The sequence below is a fragment of the Fukomys damarensis genome, unplaced genomic scaffold, assembly GCF_012274545.1.
Source record: "Fukomys damarensis isolate Sample0158 unplaced genomic scaffold, DMR_v1.0_HiC HiC_scaffold_34, whole genome shotgun sequence".
In the NCBI taxonomy this organism is placed as follows: Eukaryota; Metazoa; Chordata; class Mammalia; order Rodentia; family Bathyergidae; genus Fukomys; species Fukomys damarensis.
The window spans coordinates 19,977,197-19,997,716 of record NW_022900946.1 but is presented as its reverse complement, the minus strand read 5'-3'; the positions used below and the strand labels follow the sequence as shown (position 1 = coordinate 19,997,716).

The following is a 20,520-nucleotide window of genomic DNA, read 5'->3' as shown; positions in this document are numbered from 1 at the left end:
TTTTTTGAGAGAAGATAACGGAACAATCCATTAGCAAATTTTAAGTGATGGGAAACAATCCTCTGTCCTTTATCTGTTTAGTCTTGTCTTCTGCCACAGTATAATGTGAGTTTTTCTGAGCCAATTTTTAAAAAATTTTTCATTTTTCCCTTTTTCATATTCATCTTGTTCACAAGAGAACAGTGGTAGTATAGGGATTGAGAAGCAGGGAAGGGGTTGAGAATTAGATAAATGTAGGATCTACAGTAATAGGAACAGAGAAGGCCTAATGTGGCTGCTGATGCCATGAATTGGGTGGAGTGTGAAAGTTTATCTGTCTTGTTAATCTCATCACAGCTGTTTTCCCAACATCGCCACCCATGCGGATCTTGTCATGTGGTCCAGCTGGTGTTGCCCTGCTTGGAACCTGAAGATAGAACAATGAGGATGCCCCAGGTATTTTCTCTAGAAGGCTTTTTCTCTAAAAAAGGCTTTTTCCAGGGGGACCCTTGGCCCAATCCCCAGTGTAGCTTCATGCTTCTAACAAATTTCACATCCATGGCTGTTCTCAGCCTTGTATGTGTTGATGTCACACACAGTACTTTAAACAGCAGCATGTGTGGTACTTACATAGAAAGCATTCAGATAAAAATAGCTAAGTCTTTGAGTTAATGTTCGCTTAATTTATCACTAGGACATAACTTACATGCTTCAAACATTTACTCAGAAATCTGGTGGCTCACACTATCTAAACTCACTCCACAGAAAAGCTAGTATTTCTCCAGGCAGAAAGGGTGGAGAATGAACAGTTGGAGAGTATCTTTCTGTAATCCAGGGGCATGTCTTAGACATGATAGGAACTCTGTTCTCAGTCTCTACTTTTCTTCTAGGCAGGAAGGCCCCTTCCTGGAATATGGATGTCAACTTTTCTCCCAAGATGAAGCTTCCTGGCTGGGTTTAAGTTTAGGTAGCCTGTCTCAGCAACCAGGAGTTTGGGTTGCCCAGGTTTCTCAGAGCAGCTCCAGGAATGACTTTTAGAAGCAGACTTCAGGCATGGCCAAAACCAAAGCCAGCCAGTTTCCTTGTAGCTTATGCCTAGGGCCTAGGGTCTTGAAGGACTGCTGCAGTGCTGTTTTGGCCCCCTCCTTCCCTCCACCCCTTGGGGGATGGATAGCTAGTAGAGGTCTCCTTGCACCCCACTAGACCCTCGAGTGCTGGCTTACAGGCAGCTGTCAACTCCTGGGGTGATCACATAGTTGCAGGGTCCTTCAGCCTCCGCCTCAGCAGGGCTAAGGAAATCTGAGAGTTACAACTGCACTCCTCAAAATGCCCCTTCCATCCCTCACGTTCCATGGGAGACTAGCAAGTCCCAAGCCACGAGTAAGGCATACCTGAAAAAACTGACACTTGTCATTGTGTTTAATTGGTGGGAATCCACAAGGGCCCTAAGCAGGGGGAACTGGAGAAGGGGACGAGTGGAAGTCAAGACTGCAGGCATGAACATTTATTGAGCAAGGGTGATTGGGGCCAGTTCAGGTCAGGAGAGATGAGGAGGAGGGGTATGTAGGGGGTAGAGACTTCAGGATATTGTCAGCCCTAAAAATCATAGAAGTTTCCACCAAAGTTACTGATGATCTGTCTCTGACCTGTCTGCTGCTCTTATCTGCCAGACACCTATGGCAACCATTCCTAGAATCTTGAGGCTTCCCCTAGGGAAGTGTATGTACACGCACAAGAGCATGTATCATGCTCCCCAAATCTTAAGGCCTAGCTCAGATCATACATAATCTTTTGGATACTTGCCCTGCTGCCCAAGAATCCTCAAATTGTGTCTATATACTTTAGTATTGGCCCCAAGGCATCCATTTGGTGGTTTGTTTCTATTTTACTATTTAGGTCTGAATCTCCAAGACAGCTTATTGGAACAGTGACATCTCATTCCCCAAATCCATGAATATAGTATTTCTGAAAATGGGTGTGATTGATTCTCCATCATCCAACCTGGAAGTCATTACTGCTGAAAAAGTATAAAGATGCTAATAATGCAAAGACCCCAATTAGAAGGAACTAGAGCTGACCAGTGTTCTCAACTTGTTCCACAATCTACCTGTAGTTTAAAAGTGTAAGGGGGAGCTTGAGATAATTACTACCCTCACTTATTGTCATTCTGGACAAATCTTTAAAAGAAAAAAGTCAAGGTGCTGAATGTTACAGATCTCCCATCTTCCAAGTAGGCTGCAGACTTAACCAAGGTAGGCATACAGCAGGCCTAAGTTGAATATAAAAACAGTACTTAGTGGAAATGTTAATTTTTTTCTGTAAATTCTAGGTCATAAAACTAAGAAAAGCCCCAACCACTGAATTTTCAAGGTAGAGTATCAATAATAACTAATTAAAACAATCTTGTTCACAGCAAGAACAAAACTACCTAATAATAAAAAAATGTGCCCAGGATTTGGCTCAGTGGTTTCGCCACCTGCCTATCAAGCACAAGGGCCCAAGTTCAATCCCCACTCCCCAGTACCAAAAAAAAAGTTTGTTTTAAGATTATTAGGAAAGTACATTTACAACTCAAATGAAGAAAAGTAAATTTTTACCAAATTAATTTTATTTAAATTATGACAGCTTTTGGGGGGGTACCAGGGATCAAACTCGGGACCTTGCACTTGCAAGGCAGGCAGTGGAACCACCAGAGCTAAATGCCCAGCCCACTTAAATTATTAATAAATTTCCAGAAGGAATTGGTGTTCATCTGGAGGAAGCTTAATTTTGGGTACTGATTTAGAAAAACAGGTAAGAACAGCTTTCATTTCTGAAGATGGAGAGTAAGTGGGCAGTTGCCTTGCATTAAAACTAATTAAAATGTAAGGTACCAGTATAAGAGTAGACACCAGCACTATCAATACTTTTATACTATAGTTGCCTACCACTGACCAATGAAACAATATAATTCTGAAACAAATCCTAGAATTTACTATGAGAAAATAAACAGGAATAGCTAGTAAAACTAATTTTCCTACCAAAATTTATTTGCAAATAGCAAATTGTTTACCTGACATATACTAAAATGAAGAAAAGCTATAAAGATACCATTTTTGGTTATAAAATTAGCAAAACCAAACAGACTAACAATATTCAGTACTAGGATTAGTACACTGGCAGAAGTACCTTCAATCTCTGGGTTTTAATGTGAAAACAGTTTAATAATGTGAGTCAAAGTTTTTCATGTTTACACTTTATGACTTGGTGGTTTAATTTTTGAATTTTTAAGAGAGAGGTCTTGCCATGTTGCCTAACTGGCCTCAAGCCCAAGTAGCCAGACTACAGGCATGTTACTGTCCAGCTGGAAGTTTAATTTCTAGTAATCTTCCTCAAGGTAATAGTTTGAACTTACCTGCAAAAAATGTTTACATTATTTTTTAAAAATAGGAGCAAATACTGGTTTAGTAGAAGAAATGGTTCACTCAACTAACATATTACATGGTAGAGTATTAATTACAAAGCCATCAAATTTGAGGTTTGTGACAAGATTTTTAATGACATTTTAGGGAAATTCTCAAAAACAGTATAGTAGTTCACTAGTTTATATAATGATGTCAAATCACCTAACCTCTCTAGACCTGTTTCCTTAGACATTTAAAAAGGAGACTACCTGGGGCTGTGGCTCAGTGGTACAAAATTAGTCTTATATACATAAGGCCCCAGGTTATGATGATAAATATATACAATCCTGTGCTGGGGACTTAGCTCAGTGGTTCCACATCTTGCCTCTCAAGCACAAGGTCCCAAGTTCATTCCCTGGTACCAAAAAAAAAAAGAAAACTACAATCCTATATACTCAACAAATATTGACTTACTAATATCAAAGCATAAGGCACACTAAGAAGGTCTAAAATTTATTTACAATACTGCCACGACCACTCCAGTCGAGTCTGCGTGACAATGCCGGTCACCTGGCAGAAACCAGACCCGAGGTATCGTCCCCACGGGGTTAAGCCTCCTGGAAGTCCTTGGCACACACGGCATGCGAAGTCAGCCGTGAAGAGAATAGCTGGCCTCTCTGCCTGCAGTTTGGGGACATTGGGTTCATTTATAATTCTGTTCTATTTTGTCTTCATTACTATTTGTTCATTATCTGTAGAATTGTATTCTGGGCCCAGGAAAGGTTAGGAACAATTAGATGTTCCTAGAGATGGGGAGGTATTGAGGCACAAGAGGACGGGCGGCCAAAGTGCTGACCCTGAGCCCCGGACTGTGAAGTCCTGAAGGTGATCCTGAAGGTGACATGCTGAAGCCAGTCCTTTGTTTTACAAACTTCCCCTTCTGACTGCGTATAGGTGTGGTCTTACCTTGACTTAATGGTCTTAGCTTTTGTGATGGTATATAGGTGTGGTCTTACCTTGACCTTGTGGTCTTAGCTTTTACAGTACTATTGTCTATCTTTCTCATGCCTGCCTGTGACTGGAATCACTCTTGAGGTGTGCCCTTGAAACTAGTATATATACACCTAGAGTTAGAAATAAAATTGCAGCAGCTACTACCTTCAGTACTCAGTGCTGTGTGGTTTCTGACTGTCACCGCCGAACCTGCTCCCACCTTTCTGAAGATCCCTGTTCTCCACATGAAATCCAGTCTTTGCTCCCCTACGGTCGGTAGCACAATACTCCAATTTATAAATATATATACCATAGGGCTGAGATTATATCATCAATAGGATTGAGTGTTTTTGTATAATCAATAATTAGCATGTTACTTCCATGACAAGAGGATTACATGCACTAAGTAGGTAGTAACAATTAACAAAGCAAAGTGTCTCATAACATTAAACTGAAAACTAAAAAGCTGGGCATGGTAGCACATGCCTATGGTACAGCACTTGGGAGGCTAAGGCAGGAAGATTGCAAATTGGAGCCCAACCTGGGCAAACTAGCAAGATTCTGTCTCAAAAAAATTAAGAAGAGCTGAGGAGGGTCAGGGATTTAGCTCAGTAACACCACACCTAGCTCAGAAGTGCAAGGTGCAAGGTCCTGAGTTTGTTCCCAAATACCAAATAAATAAATAAAGCTGAGAAGTAGCTCAGTGCAAAGTCCTGGGTTCAATCTCCATTTCCCACTCCACACACACATACAAAAAGAAAATCAAATCTATCTTTATCTCCTTAAAGGTAACTAGAATTAGCATGTAGCTTCTTTAATTCCGTGAATACACTTGGGGAGGGGAGTGTGCACGTGTGTGTGCTATGGATGGAATCTAAGTTCTCATGCATGCTAAGAATGTGCTCTACTACTAAACACAGTAGAATTTAAACTCATTTTTTTTTTAACAGCCATTCCACCTTAGATATCTGGTATCTGGGACAATGATCCCTCATTCAAATCTTTGTCTTATACCCTCATTATTCAGATCTTTTAAGTAGAAAAAAATGAGCTGATGTATTCATACATTTAAAAATTATTTTAAAACTATATTTTATCATCAAAATTACAAAATGTCGGTAAAAATGAAAACTCACAGTAGACCTCCTATAATATCATGTAACTGCAGAACTCTTTAAAAACAAAATCTAATTCCTACAACCAGAAGTTGAAGGCATATTTAAGATATCCTTAATATTATGAGGCCTAGATTTCAAAAAGCTATCAATTCTCGAGTGGATTCTACTTTGGAACTGTTTCTTGACTATTTCTTGTTTGCATCTCTTTCAATGTGAAACGGAACCTCTGAAACTCAGGCGTGGCTTCCACAAAGTTAAGAAGGTAGTCCAAACTCTTACAGCAGATAATTTCAATTCAGCAGTCTGCTTCTCAGCTCTTCCCCGCTCTTTGGACAACTTCCTTTGTAATCTCACCTATTATCTTGAGGGGACAACCCTCTTCTTCATCATTTGTTTAACCATACCCTATCATCATGCAGATTATTTTCTAATTCTTGAAAATTTTCAAGAATTTCTCTATAATTTCCATCTTCTAAGCCTTGAAGATCATAGCCAGGTTCCTTTTTGAAAAGATATTCCCATGCATTTGCTATTGCTATGTTTTACCTCATTCCAACTTTTTGCCCAGTTAAAAGTTGCACTTTTTATATTGTAGATTTTAATCTTGGAAACTCCTCTTTCTCCTTTATCTTGTTCATCATCACTTTCTTCAAAAGTTACAAGACTTTGTTCAAGTTGTTTCCACCTATAAAGTTGTTTGCAGCTCAAAATCACACCTTGATTCATTGGCTGAATCAAAGTTGAAGTGTTATGAGGAAAGAACATGCATTTTATTGGACCATCCTCACTACTTAGTGATTCAGCAGAAGGGTGAACTGGGGAATTGTCCAGAAGTAATAATGCCCTGACATCCTCTTCATGGAATCTTAGAATATTAAGTTGAAAATGCCGATGCCGGACCTCAGGAATAAAGTTTTCAAAGAACCATTCTGAAAACAATTCTCTGTTGAACCAAAAGTCTTTACTAGGTTTATTTATTTTTTTATTTTTGATATTTTACTAGGTTTATCTATCACAGGTAACATACTTGTATCTCTTTCACATTTTTGGGAAGTTTTGATTTGCCAATAATTACTGATTTTAATTTATGAGTGCCATCTGCATTTGCACATAAACGGACACACAACTGTTGTTTATTTTCCTCCCTGGAAGGCAGATATCTTTTCCATATCCCTGAGTGTTTATAAGCACTGACTTCCAAAAGAGGTCAGTCTCATCTCCACTATATAGCTGAGCTAAATGCAGTTTCTCCTCTTTGATTATCATAGACAGTTTTTGTCTAAATAGTTCAACATTTTTTGAAGCTAAACATAGGACTTTTTCTACACATACTTTTTGGTTCTCAATTGCATGCCTATTTCAAAATCTAAAAAGCCAGCCAGTGCTAGCTTTGAAGTCTGTTCACCCAAAAGATTGTGCAAATCTCTCTGTAGCAGCCTGAAGCTGCACACCTCTAACAGAGATACCAGCTGACCATTTCTGTTGGTACCACATGTAGACTGCATCATTCACATCTCCGTATTTGGCTCCTGTTGTCCTCTTTCTCTTCTCAGCCCCTATTAATGGCATGTCCTGCTTCAGTACAAAGTCCAAAATCACCTTCTTATTCTTTTTAATGTCATAAAATATTGATTTACTGATTCCAAATTCATCCATTACACTTTTTAAGAGATCATCCAGCTTCAATTTATCCCCTAAACCTTCATTTTATCCCCCAAATTCAGTGTTGTATATTTCCCTCTTATTCATACTGAACTTGATTTCAGACAACCAACAGGAAAAACAAGAAAGAGAAAAGTCTTACTGAATTGGAAAGAAATTAATAAAAAGCTACCTCAAAGCCCCAGAAGGCACAGGAATTTTTAGTGGAGGGCAATGGACTGAAAAGGATGAGAGTTCATGATTGAAGTGCTAGGCTGCATACAGGTAAAGGGCCTATGTTCTCAGCTGCTGCTGCCACCTACCTGGCTATTCATATTGCAAGATATGGGAAATCGGTTTTCAGAACCTCACTGCTTTTTTTCAAATATAGACGCTCCAGTGCCCACAAGAACAGACCCATGTGGAATAAAAAAAAAAAAAAAAAAAAAAAAAAAAAAAGTGATGCCAGAGAAAAGGGAATATGGAAAAACTCAAAAGCTGTAACAGAGTAACACTGTATAGTAGAAATTCAGTGTGGCTTCTGCCCTTCCAAATAACCTGCTTAATTCACTGCCAGAACAAAACAGTGCTCCTGTTGTTCAATGAAGCATTCACTAGGGGACAATTCATCTATTCGGATAGACTCTAGAATAGCTGGAAAACTGGAATTTGCAAACAGTTGTATAGAATCTTTAGGTGAAAGAGAGGATTAGTAGGTTCTGTTGCACATAGGAATGAAGTCCAACTTTTATTGCATTCAGTATGGCATTCTCAAAGACTGCACTTTAAACCTGAGTGTCTCTTTTGTTGCCAGAATAATCTGTAAATATGTAAATAACTAGCACTTTTCCACTCTCATATCTCCTCCCTTTTGTATATCTGATGAATTCTCAAGCATTATTTTTACTGATATTCTGTATTGGAGATGTTATCAAGTTTCAGAATCATGGCAGTTCCTTAGAGATAAGCCTCAAAGTTTTACAAATATTTTTAACACAGTTAAAAAAGATCTATCCTTTCCTTTGTTTTCCTATATTTACAGCAATATGCTAAATAACATACTTTTCATACTTGAGACTTTATCTTCAGTATAGATTTAACTTAATTTCAACCAAGACCAAACTGCCTGAAAAAATTCAAAACTTCACTTATTCTACTCATGTTTCTGTTCAATTGTTTCCCATTAAGCCTTTTGCTGGCAAATTCTTCTGTAGTTTTGTACCCACAAATATTTTCTTTCAGGTCCTACTGGTGCTGCCCAAAGCCACTCCAGATCTTTGGAAATGTACTATTCTATATTAATTTCATGGTTTTCATTTCAGATACACAATTTCATGAGAAGAAACAACTGGCACTTTTATACGTTCCAGATGCTATGAAGAAAGAAAAATTATGTCAGAGGAAAGAGGAAAATGATTGGTATCTCAGTTATTCTCCTGTAGGTTAGAGCCTGACTGTGCCATTCATTCCCCAACTACAGTATGTAGAATTCCCTCAAGTCTCATATAGAAATGCAGTCAAATCACTGAGTTATGGAGCACTAAAGGATCACAAAAGAATGTAATTCAGTATGTAAGCTGTGAAGCCAATGACAGGCTAAGAAACTTTCTAAAAGAGGCAGGTATATCTAAGTCAATTACTAAGTAGTAACTGTTATAAATGGAAAAAGAAAAAAACAGCATTTATTGCCAGTAGCAGCACCACAAATTCTAGTCAGTCACCCAGCAAAAGCACTTAGTCTTCTATGGTAGTTGTGTGGGTGTCTCAAAATTAATTCAGTATATTTGCTTTTGTTGTTTAATAGCTGTATGTTCATCATTTCTAAAATAGTGCCCAAGCACGGAGAGGTGAAATCTAGAAGAAAAACTTGGGCAATTTAGTGGGCTCCACAGGAAGGTTAAGATCTGCGGCACCAAACTGCACACAGTAAAAATCATCAGTGGCTCTCATACTACTCATCATTGTGCTTTGCTTCCTCTTCTTTCCTCTCCCTTTGACCATCTTCCTCCCTGTGTTATATTCAAGCCTGCTATTGACATCTCAGGGCACTCCTTGGCACTGCTGACAGAACTTCATTTATTCAATTTAATAAATTCTAAGTATATATAAGTTCAACACATGGGCTGGGGATTTAGCTCAGTGGCACCGTGCCTGCCTTGCAAGTGCAAAGTCCTGAGTTCAATCCCCAGTACCACAAAAAATTAATAAATAAAATAAAATATATTTTAAAAAATATATATATAAGATCAGCACAGAGCAGGAGATGGACATATCAAGATAGGGGCATTATTGTTCTGACAGACTGGAAACAGTAGTCAAAAATATTAAGTACCAACCTGAGATTCCAAGGAAATGAACCATCTTTGACACAGATTCAAATTCTCATTGTCTATTTACTCTCATTTAAAAAGGATCAAGATCTGTGCCTAAGAGAAATATAATACTTTCTGTCCTAAAGCAAAAATAATATATAATGGCTTATCATTTTTACCATAAACTGACCTAAGAACTGACCTAGAAAGAAGTTCCATTCAGAATTCTCAAATGGTGCTCCCAGTTACTTCCTTAAACGCAGTCTTCCCATAATGACCAGGCAAGCTGATTTTTTTAGCCTGTTAAACTTCATTGTAGCCCAAATGAGTAAAAGTATACTACTGATCTTACAATATACTCTTTCCAGCTTTCAGATCTATGCTCTTACTCTTCCTTCTGCCTGGCATGTGTCTCCACACTCTGCTGTGGGTAAAATCTGTCAAGACCCTGTATAATTTCTTCAACCTAAATCAATTTTTATTTTCTTTGAGTTCTCATAGGGTTCGGTTTATCTCCTACTTTTTACTACCCCACGTTATCAAACTGCTTCAGTCTTTTAGATTGAGGACAAAGGCACAAAGTACGCTTAACGAGTAATCCCCGGACTGGGATGGGCTGACATTAAGAAAATTTGGGAGGTCACCAACAACTCAAAACGTTGAGTCATATATATATATATATATAATTCAGTACATATTTATGGAATGCCTTCCTCACTCAGGTGACAATCTTCAGTAACCATAAAAGGAGCCCTACATTCCATTCCAGTTTGGCAGATGCCACTGCTAACTTGTGTGACCCTGGTCCAGTCATTTCCCAGGGGCTGATTTCTGGGTCAAGGATAAATACAAATGGAACTTATTTCGCAAGTTAAAACCTACCTCACAGGAAAATTGAGGAAAGCGCACAAAAACCTGAGGTCATCCTTTCTGATCTAGCAGTGCCCTGCCAGGCACAGAACGGCCTCTTCCTTGAGAAGTCTGCGATGAGCCTCGCTACAACAGCTGGAGCACTGCGAGGACAGGCGCACAGCGGAGAGATTACAGGGGGCGACTGCCTGACCTCTCCAGGGTCCGAGCTAACAGCCGACCGATGGTGCAGACACGAAGGAGACCTGAGACGGCAACACCAAGCGCCGCGCCAGGTACAGGGCCCTTCTATACACTGGCGGGCCCGCAGACTCGGTAGCATTAACTCCTTCCTTTCCTTGACCTGCGGGCCGTTCCCAGCAGGAAGCAAGAGCAAGGCTGTGACGCAGTTGCATTGGCTCTGAGCCAGAGCGCGGACCGGGGCGGGGACTCATCACTTCCGCTTCCGGTTACTCGTGCTGGCCTCGGGAGTAGCCGCGTTTGGATGTCTGGCGGAGGCAGGTTGTGAACGGGTGGTTCCAGACCCTGTGCCACCCAACCCCTGGGCTCCATTCCCTGGCCCGGCTCAGACTAGCTCGGGCACAGAGCTGCGGTTGTGAGAGCGGCGTCTGCTCGGGCAGCGGCTCGCAATTGAGCCGGAGAAAACAGGAAGCGGCGTTTGTGGGAGTCGAGCTGTCTGAGGTAACCAAGAGCTGCTTCCCTTAGGCGGCCGCTGCGAGGCGGGCGGGCCACGGGAGGCAGTCCTGTTCCGTAGGCAGCGGCGTTTCTCTCCTGAGTCTGAAGCTTGACAGGCCTGAGCGAGGCCTTCGTCTAGCTCCAGAAACCATTCTCTGTACCATTAGCTCAAGTTCAGCCTGTGGCCACGACGGACGCTCTCTCAGACCCTGTTCTCCTGCTCCATGTCCACCGTGAGGCTGGCAGCACTGTCTACCGCTGCATCCAGAGAAACTTCCCGCCTTCACTGACTTTTTCGTCTCTGACCAGTGTTGCTACTAGAGGAGGCATTAGTGCAGCCTCTGTGGTAGGATTGAAACCCAGTGGTAGAACGCTCGCCGGGCGTGTGAGGCCTGGGCCCAGCACTACATACACAAAGGAAATACAAAATCGATGCAAAACCAGGAAGAGTTCCTGTGCCTCCAGAGCAGAAAGGGCAACAAGGAGCCTACCGGTTTTTAAAATATCCGTGACATCTTGGGCAGATTTTAGTTCACTGCTGTTCCGTGACGCTCACGAAGCTCTACTAAAACTCATTTACAGGTCTAAAAGACCCTTGAAATGTAAAGTAGACAGAAGGATCACTTTTAACCATCACCAACTCAGCGTTTGGGAGTGCAGCCCAGTGATAGAGTATTTGCCTAGGGAGTTCAAGGCCCTATGATCCCCAACGCGTGTGAGTCTAGGGTGTGGGGGAATGGAACAAAACCCAAAGCACCAACTTCCCATTCTTTCATTTAAAAAAATAAAACAGCATATATAAATAAAAGCAAGCTGTGAATTTTTTTTCTAGATCAGGTAAACAAATTAAAAAATATGTATAAACCTGCATAGAATGATGAGCCCTACTTGGTTAGTAGGGAGATGGATTTTGGGAAAAACAGGCTACTTTCTCCCAAATTATTTACCTTCTACCTTTGTTTCACCATCCTGCCATTGTGCGTAGAGGAGAAAGAAGAGTGTCAAATGTTCCATAAGGAGAAGGTTCTACATTCACAAGTAAATAAAGGCTTGTAGAAGTTGTACCCCTTCTTAAAGACAAGTGACTTCTTAAAATTCAAGAGAAACTCACAATGTTCTACTAGTCTCATTTCCTTGTATTCTTCCCTTATGAGAAAAATAGGATAGGAAGCACACAAATTAAGTCCAGATACTCTCAAAACTCCTTTCAGCTATACTAGGTACCAGTTTCCCAACTACCAACCTTTCCTAAGTTGCAAAAAAAAAAAAAAAAGTCATCAGTTGACTTCTGTTTTTTCTGAGCTGTGTTGAACTTTGAGTACTATAAACAGAAAAAGCCCTGGCAGTTGATTTTAAAAGCAAAGCAAGACAAGACCTTTTCTGTTCAGTTTTCTCCCTTAATGAATAATAGTATTATGTTCATGTAAATTTCTTTCTGACATGAACTTTTTTCCTACCTTACCCTTAGGAAGAAGATACTTTTATTTTGTACCAGACCAGTTGGAGCCTCAGTTGTCAAAGGTGGTACCAGGAGCAAAACTGTTGGTAGAGCAGAATGATGATGGTCAATCTGAAGGTGGCTGAGCATTTGGACCCTCAGATCAGGGCTCTATGGGAGACTAAGGAATCTGTGACAGAAGGCTCTAGTCAAAGTACAAAATCTCCACATACAGACAGTCTTTATCCCAAGAGTTCTTGCTGGTACTTCCGTAATTTCCATTATCACAAAGCAGCTGGACCCCGTGAGGCTGTCAGGCAACTTCAGGAATTATGCCATCTATGGCTGAGACCTGAGATCCACTCAAAAGAGCAGATTTTGGAACTTCTGGTACTAGAACAATTCCTGACCATCCTGCCAAGGGAGACACAGACCCAGATGCAGAAGCACCATCCACAAAGCATCGAGGAAGCTGTGACATTCGTAGAACACTTGCAGAGAGAATCTGGTCAAGTGAGAAATGGGGTGAGAAGAAAGATGCCTGTACGGTGAAATAGCATGATGGTGGATATAATAGGGGTGGGGGTGATTATTTGAGAAATGATGAATTAGGTCAGTTCTGTTGTTCCTTTGAGATAATTAAGGTGGGATTTGAAACCTTAAGCACACAAGAAGTCAGTGTACCAGATATCATGGCAGAGACTTCCCTTGCTTCAGTTGAATTTTGCTTCTTTTGGAGCCATAATGAAATGATATCTTGACTAAGGAGACAGAACCTGAATTCTTAGAAATAACAGTGGACCCTTCACTTACGCATATGATCAGTTCCCAAGGGTTAGTTGTAACAAGTTGGCTGTAAGTACGGCTGGGATCTGGATGTTTCCCTGGGTACATACTATAGATAACAAGAGGCAGATGAATCTTCCATTAACCTAATTAACCCAAGTTATTTGTATGTCAGATCTGTTGTAACTTGAGGGTCCACTGTAAAAGGAATTGATGAGGGAGTAAGAATCCAAAATAGGGATTACACTTAGACATCAAAGAAGAGAAATTAACTAGGGAAAGACTGAGAGACAAGGAAAAATGGAAACAAAGATTTGAAAAGAAGGAAAAATCCTAACAGGACCTGTGAGACGACACTGAAAGATAGTGTCCTCGCTGCAGTAGATGAGCCTTCTCTGCTATCTTGGTGGTTGGTCCTTGGCTTTGCTGATGAGTGGGGAACTAGGGTATGCTCTTGGGCAAGTGTCAGACACACGCTGGGTTCAGTCCTACTGTGAAGAATACAGGGCAGGACATGATTGATGTCAAAATCATTTGGAGGTAAGTTGGAACCACTCTTTATTTTTTTCTGTCACCATTCTCTGTGAAAACCTTTCCTGACCATAGAAAAATCTGGGTGACAAAATTTTTATTACATATCTTAGTTGTTTTGTTTTTTTTTTAACAGAAAATGACAAAATAGAAAACCATTAAGGAAAGGATTTAAATTGAGAATAAGCCACACAAAGCAATGTAATATAGTAGGTGACTTGCCCAACCCTGCTAGTGGCATGGGTTGAACTCTATGAAGATAGATGGGACTGGTGGTATTGGGAGTATAGCAGGGTTTTTTTGTTTTGTTTTGTTTTGTTTTTTTAATGTGGATTTTCCCAGATTTGTCGATAGTTCTTTGTACGTATCAATGACTCAATATCTTTTTTTTTTTTTTTTTTTTTTTTTTTTTAATGGTAACAGGGATCGAACTTGAGTCCTTGTGCTTGCAAGGCAGGTGGCAGATCCACTGAGCTAAATCCCTGGCCCAATATCTTTCTTTTTTAATGGTAGCAAGGTTTTATTAAAGGTAGGAAAAGAAACGTGCTCTGCAGAGCTAGTCTGGGCCAGCAGAAAGTAGGAAAAAAGTAACATCTGAGAGCAGACCATAATGAAAAAGAGAACCCTGAGGCCAACATCCCTTTACCTTTTATCTTTTTTTTGGTGTGTTGGGGTGTACATTTGATCTTCCTCCTGGCTACACCCGTCAGAAAAAGTAAGTTCTTTGGTAACAAGGATGGGGATTGTTTCTAGGTTACAGTCCATGAGCTGGGAAAGGAAGCATTGCTCTTGGAAGAAACAGCAGAGGCCTCAGATTGCAAGGTTAACCCAGCGGAGTCTCAAACAGAGGACATGTTCCAGGATAAAGAATTTTGGAATACATACCAGGGGCAACAAGAACAGATGAACAAGAATGCTCATAAGGAAACTGAGCCTGTATATAAAATGGGTAAGGAGGTTCATGGTAATTCCTTCTGGGAACTGCAGCTGTGATTTGTTTAGCCAAAGTGTCATAGGCATTTTCTTTGTACCCAGATCTGGATTTGTAAATGCAACCCTGATAGCAGTTATGATGTCTCCTCAAGCAGTAATAGATTGCACCAACTATAAGTGAAGGTGGGGGTTAGCCTATCGTGTAGAAACATCCAGACCACAGAACCTTGTTAATAGTACCATGAACTCTGTTCCTTAGACAAAATGGAGAGAAGTAAAAGAAAGCAGGAAGTGTTGGGGCAACTTCAAGCTCAGGACCTTGCACTCATCCCCCTAAAGAAGGATTGGGGTCAGGAATGGTCTGTTAGAAAAAACTGCTGTTAGTGGCAGAAAAAATAAAAATAAAAAAACAATAATTTCAATTTTTGCCTGACTCAAACAGTTTATGTAATCAGAGGAAAATAAAAGGGTTTTACTTCTCATGACAACTAAGGAAACAGTCAACTGGGGAACTGGTTCTAAGGGCTTGTAGGTACTTGATTCTTTTTTATGAAAAAGTCACTTCTGACATAACACACAACACACTTGTAAAGGTGTCCCGTCTCTACTGACTGAATCAGGATCTGCATTTTAGAAATGAGCTCAGGATTTTGCTAGAAATGATCAATTTCTTCTGGCTCTTTTCCACCCACAGGTGGGCCTGCTCAACAGATTCTGTCCTTTCCTGAGACAACTAACAAAGACTGGACAGTGACACCCAAGCTCATCTTGCCTGAGTCCCAGGTAAGCTGTACTTTCCAGCTGTTTAGAGCTGTCTTTTTCCCACTGCCCATGATTCATATTACCTAAAGGGAGCTCAGAGACATATGAAAATATGCAAACAAGTTCTTTTACTGCCTGTCCTGTCCTATAGTTCTTAGCAAGTGATTAAGCTGCCTTTCTAGTGGCAAGGACTGAACTAAGTCCATTCTCTTCTTCAGAGTTTGTTCACATTTGAAGAAGTGGCCATGTATTTCTCCCAGGAAGAATGGGAGTTACTGGATACCACACAGAAGGCTCTCTACAATGATGTAATGCAGGAAAACTATGAGAATGTCATCTCTGTAGGTAAAGATTCTCCCTTTTTTTTTTTTGTTTTTGGAGTTTTTTGTATTGATTTTGAAAGTCTTGATATGTAGTTCAGGCTTGAACTTACAGTGATCCATTTGTATTGGCCTCCTGAGTGATGGGATTATAGATTGTGCACTGCCATGCCTAGCTTCCCTCCCTTGTGTAGAAGTTGAGTCATATGTTACATTCTTGGCTTGCTTGAAATCCTATAAGCCTCATGCTTTCTGCAGCTGATTGGCTCTTAGCTCACTGATGTAAGGAAGGGAAAAATGGATATCCAGATCACCTGGGGAGTTGTTTTTCCAAATATCAATACTTATTTCTTAGCCTACATGGAATTCATCATCCATTCCCTCCTCTCCCAAATCTGCTCTTCTGTGTCTTCCTCAGTAAAGGTACCACCATTACCTAGTTGCTCAGGGCAGAAAATTTATAGGCATCCTTTTAATTTTACCTTCATATCGCATTAGTAATCCATCAGCAACTTTTTTAGCTCCACTTTGCCATTATATGTTGAATCTAGTTATGATTCAGCTTTGTGAACTGTTAACATTGTAGTCTAAGCTAGCATCATCTTGAACCATATAGGTTTCTGACTCCCTGCCTCTACTCTTGTCCTCTCAGTCTTACCATTGAGCAACCAGAACTTTGAAAGAAAACCTCATCAGTTTATAGTATTTCCTTGCTTCAGAATCACTTCCCTGCAGTGATTTCTTAAATTCAGAATAAAATTCTGATTTCTTACTTTACGACTCTCCTCAATCTGGCCTTATCTCTTGCTTTTTTGTGGCCCTGTTCACCCCCCTATAGCCATATTAGTTTTCTTGCTGTTTCTTGATGTTGCTCTGCTCATTTTGCTTTCCTTTTCCTCTGTCTGGTACTCTTGCCTGCCATATAATAAAAACTCATTTTTAGATTTCTGCTCAAATACTGCTTTCTCAATACTTCTACACAGCCTTATCTGAAATAGAATTTCAGAATTAGAATCTTAGAGTTATTTTTACTATCTTTAGTTTTCTTCAAAACATAATTTCCTGAAATTATTTTGTTTATTTAAAAATTGATTTACTATGTCAATAGAATGTAAACTTTATGAAATCAGGGAACTCTGACTTCTTTACTCTATACCCCCAACCTAGTACATCCTAGTCACTCAGTAAATATTTATTTATTTATGGCGTTGAGGATTGAACCAACCCAGGACCCCTCGCTTGCTTATATCCATGGCCGCAATAAGTTTTTATTGAAAGAATGAATAATAGATACTTGCCATACTGGACAGTATATTCAGAAAGAGTCCATCTCTTCCTGGATTCCTCTATTTGGATGTGAAATTAAGTTTTAAGAGGGACAGAAATCTGTCCTATCCAGGGCTTAGTGCTATATTTTATATGCTATGATTATGACAGTAATCATTTGTACATATGATACCCCACCTAACTTCTTGACACTGGCTCCTCTATACTAGTTTTATTCTGGATAAATCCTCTTAGGAATTATTGACCAGCCTATCTTAGCCTCTGCAACTTCATTTTCTCCCTTGGTCAAACATAGAGTATTCTTAGTAGCAGAAGTGGGGAAATGTGTACTGGGTTGATATACCCTATATCATTTTCATTGATCACATTTGGAGATTATTTCTCTGCTTTGCATGTTCACCCATTAATGCAGTATAATAAAATTATGATACTTTGGATCTAGGAACCTGTTCATCTCATCATTTGGGTAACAGACTGTAAAAGTATCTTTTATTCTTTCTGAGTAGTCTGAGATTAGTAGAACTGCTAAGTTATAATCCTTGATCTAGTTTTTTCTATTTCACAGCATTATTTGGACTCCCCAAACCTAAAGTGATCTCCTGTTTAGAACAAGGAGAAGAGCCATGGGTTCAAGGGTCTTTGGATTTCAAAGACAGTCCCAGAGAGTCACCTAAAGGTAAATACACTATAGGAAGAGGAAATGTGTCTTAATGCAAACTTTTACAAGGACTCACATTTTAAAATTCTGTTCCTCTGGTGGTGGTAGTTGTTGTTAGTGGTATTATGTGTATCACTTAGGATTGAACCCAGGGTTTTGCCCGTGCTGGGCAAGTGTTGTACCACTGAGTTACTTCCCCAGCCATTTTACTTTTTATTTTGAGATGAGGTCATGCTGAGTTGCACAGGCTGACCTCAAATCTGTGATCCTTCCACCTCAGCCTCAGCTGGGATTACATGTTTTTGTTACCACATCTGCCTTCCTCTGTTTTTTTATAATTAATCCTCATTGAATTTTCCTTTGCATTCCTGTGATTTTGTTGTTCTGGGATACATATAGCTGATTCTTATATTTGTCCCAACAGAGTTTAAACTAAGAAAAGACACTGAAAATCATCAGTCTGTATCCCTTTCTGCCTTAGAAATACATACACCAAAAGTCATAGTATCAAAAAAGGCCAAAGCGAATGTGCCTCAGCAAACAGCAGGCAAAGAAAATCATAATGATGTGCACAGAATTGGGAAATGGCACAGAGATTTTCCGGTAAAGAAAAGAAGGAAACTTTCAACATGGAAGCAAGAGTTGCTGAAACTTATGGATCTTCACAAGAAAGACCGTACAGGAGAAAAGCCTTTTAAATGCCAGGAATGTGGGAAAAGCTTCAGAGTTAGCTCTGACCTTATTAAGCACCAAAGAATTCACACTGAAGAGAAGCCATATAAGTGCCCACAGTGTGATAAGAGGTTTAGATGGAGTTCAGATCTTAATAAGCACTTAACAACACACCAAGGAATAAAACCATATAAATGTTCATGGTGTGGGAAAAGCTTCAGTCAAAATACAAATCTTCATACACATCAAAGAACTCACACAGGAGAGAAGCCCTTTACATGTCATGAATGTGGGAAAAAATTCAGTCAGAACTCTCACCTTATTAAACACCGAAGAACCCACACAGGTGAGCAGCCTTATAGCTGTGGTGTATGTAAGAGAAACTTCAGCAGGCGATCAAGCCTTCTTAGGCACCAGAAAATCCACCGATGAAGTAAAACATATCTGCTGTCCTCATTCTGAAGAAATTCAACAAATGGAGTTTACAGTGAAGTTGAAAACATATATAGTCATGAAGCATGAAGATTTTGTTTGTTTGTTTTGTTTTTGGTACCGAGGATCAAACTCAGGACCTAGCATTTGCAAGGCAGGCACAGTGCCACTGAGCTAAATCCCTGGTCCAAAGAGTTTTTCGTCATTGGAAAATTAGGGATATAAATGTGTTATTTCACAAAAGAGAATCAAGGTCATATATTAGGGGTGTGTTAGTTTGACTACTTTCTGTTTTTACTTTTAGCTGACAGGGAGTTCCTCAAGAAAGATGTTCTAAGACAGTGGTGATGAACCTAAGGCACATGTGTTTCAGTGGGCTGTTTGTCATCTTTGAAAGCTCTAAGAAATTTGATATCACTGTTCTAGGAGCATTCTAATAAGGGAAAGGCTGTTTTACGAAAAACAGTTTCAATTTCAAATTGCAGGTGCAGCCAATCAGTCTTCTGTTGTAACAGAAGTAAATGTTGTTTTTGCACTGATCTTCCCACTCTGGAATGTACATGATAGAAATATTTATAGCATAGTCTTCTAAGACAAAAAATAATATGTATCTATGTTTAATTGCAAACTATTGTCTGCAGAGTAGCAGACTTACTAATTTCAGTAGTCTTTGTTGGGCAGAGATGGATTCTAGAACGTTTTCCAACAGCTAAATTGGAGTTTCTGTCTTAATTTTGTCTTTGGACCCTGTTCACACAGTTGGACTTCATTTGAGTTCCTTCTTGAACTTTTTAGCAACTTGAGCTCTTGAATCCTATTAACGTAATTTTTACTGTGATGAAATAATTTATTTCACCTCTAGGTAATCTGCCAAATGAACTAATAATGCACTATTTTGTCTCATTGGTGATGTTTGGGAAATGCAGAACATCTCTAATGGGATCATATAGAAACGGGTTGGAGTTTGTAGCCATGAATATATATTAGATGTGAATAATTTTCTGTAATAAAAGAAACTAGAAGCTGGGCATGGTGGTGCACGCCTGTAATCCCAGCCCTCAGGAGGCTGAGGCAGGAAGATCACTGAGTTCAAGACCGGCCTGGGCTACATAGTGAGTTCTAGGTCAGTCTCAACTACATAGTGAGACCCTGTCTCAAAAAAACAAACAAATAAAAGAAACTAGATTGTTTTTCTTACCTCAAAATGTCAATAGGCTACCGCACCATAAATATTAGCACTTATACAAGGCCCATAAGAAAACTTACAGGTTTTTAGTATTAACTTCCTGTGGGTTTTGTTTACTTTTTAATTTAGTTTTGTTTGTCATTAAGGATGAAAATTATATTTGTATGAAAACTGGAATGTGTGTGCTGCAGGCCGGATTCTGTTGGTTACTTAATGTGGATATTAAGCATCTAATCAGGAAATTGAATTCCTGAAAGAAGAAGTTTGGGAACTGATGGTCATTATTATGAAACGATAGGCAAATCAACATCTGTGTTGTTTTGTCTTAAAATGAAAGCTGATAATTTCTAATTTATTTTTCTGTTCTATCCGGGACAGTATTTATAGCAATCTCAGGTATAAATTTGTTAAGATTGCACATAGTCTATAGCATATAGATATTCTTATAATTCAGCTGTTCGGCTACAACAGTGACTCAGGTATTTTACAGTTGGAGATTTTAAGTATACTAGGAAAGAGGTTAAAGAAATTATTTCTTCCAAGT

The 20,520-nt window shown here is 39.6% G+C and overlaps 1 protein-coding gene across 9 annotated transcripts in view; it reads left to right on the top strand.

Annotated features, from left to right (window-relative positions):
* The first annotated feature begins 8,465 nt into the window (after positions 1-8,465).
* Znf75a (zinc finger protein 75a) overlaps positions 8,466-20,520 on the top strand; it is a 28,779-nt gene continuing 16,724 nt past the window's right edge. For 3 of the 9 annotated variants that reach the window (XM_033758625.1, XM_033758627.1, XM_033758626.1), the window contains exons 1-6: positions 10,329-10,977; positions 12,440-12,934; positions 14,480-14,675; positions 15,354-15,442; positions 15,640-15,766; positions 17,594-17,704. In XM_033758625.1, coding sequence (XP_033614516.1) covers positions 12,527-12,934; positions 14,480-14,675; positions 15,354-15,442; positions 15,640-15,766; positions 17,594-17,704 — 931 coding nt within the window. In that variant the 5' untranslated portion in view covers positions 10,329-10,977; positions 12,440-12,526. The other 6 variants (XM_033758622.1, XM_033758621.1, XM_033758620.1 and 3 more) reach the window with 6 other exon arrangements.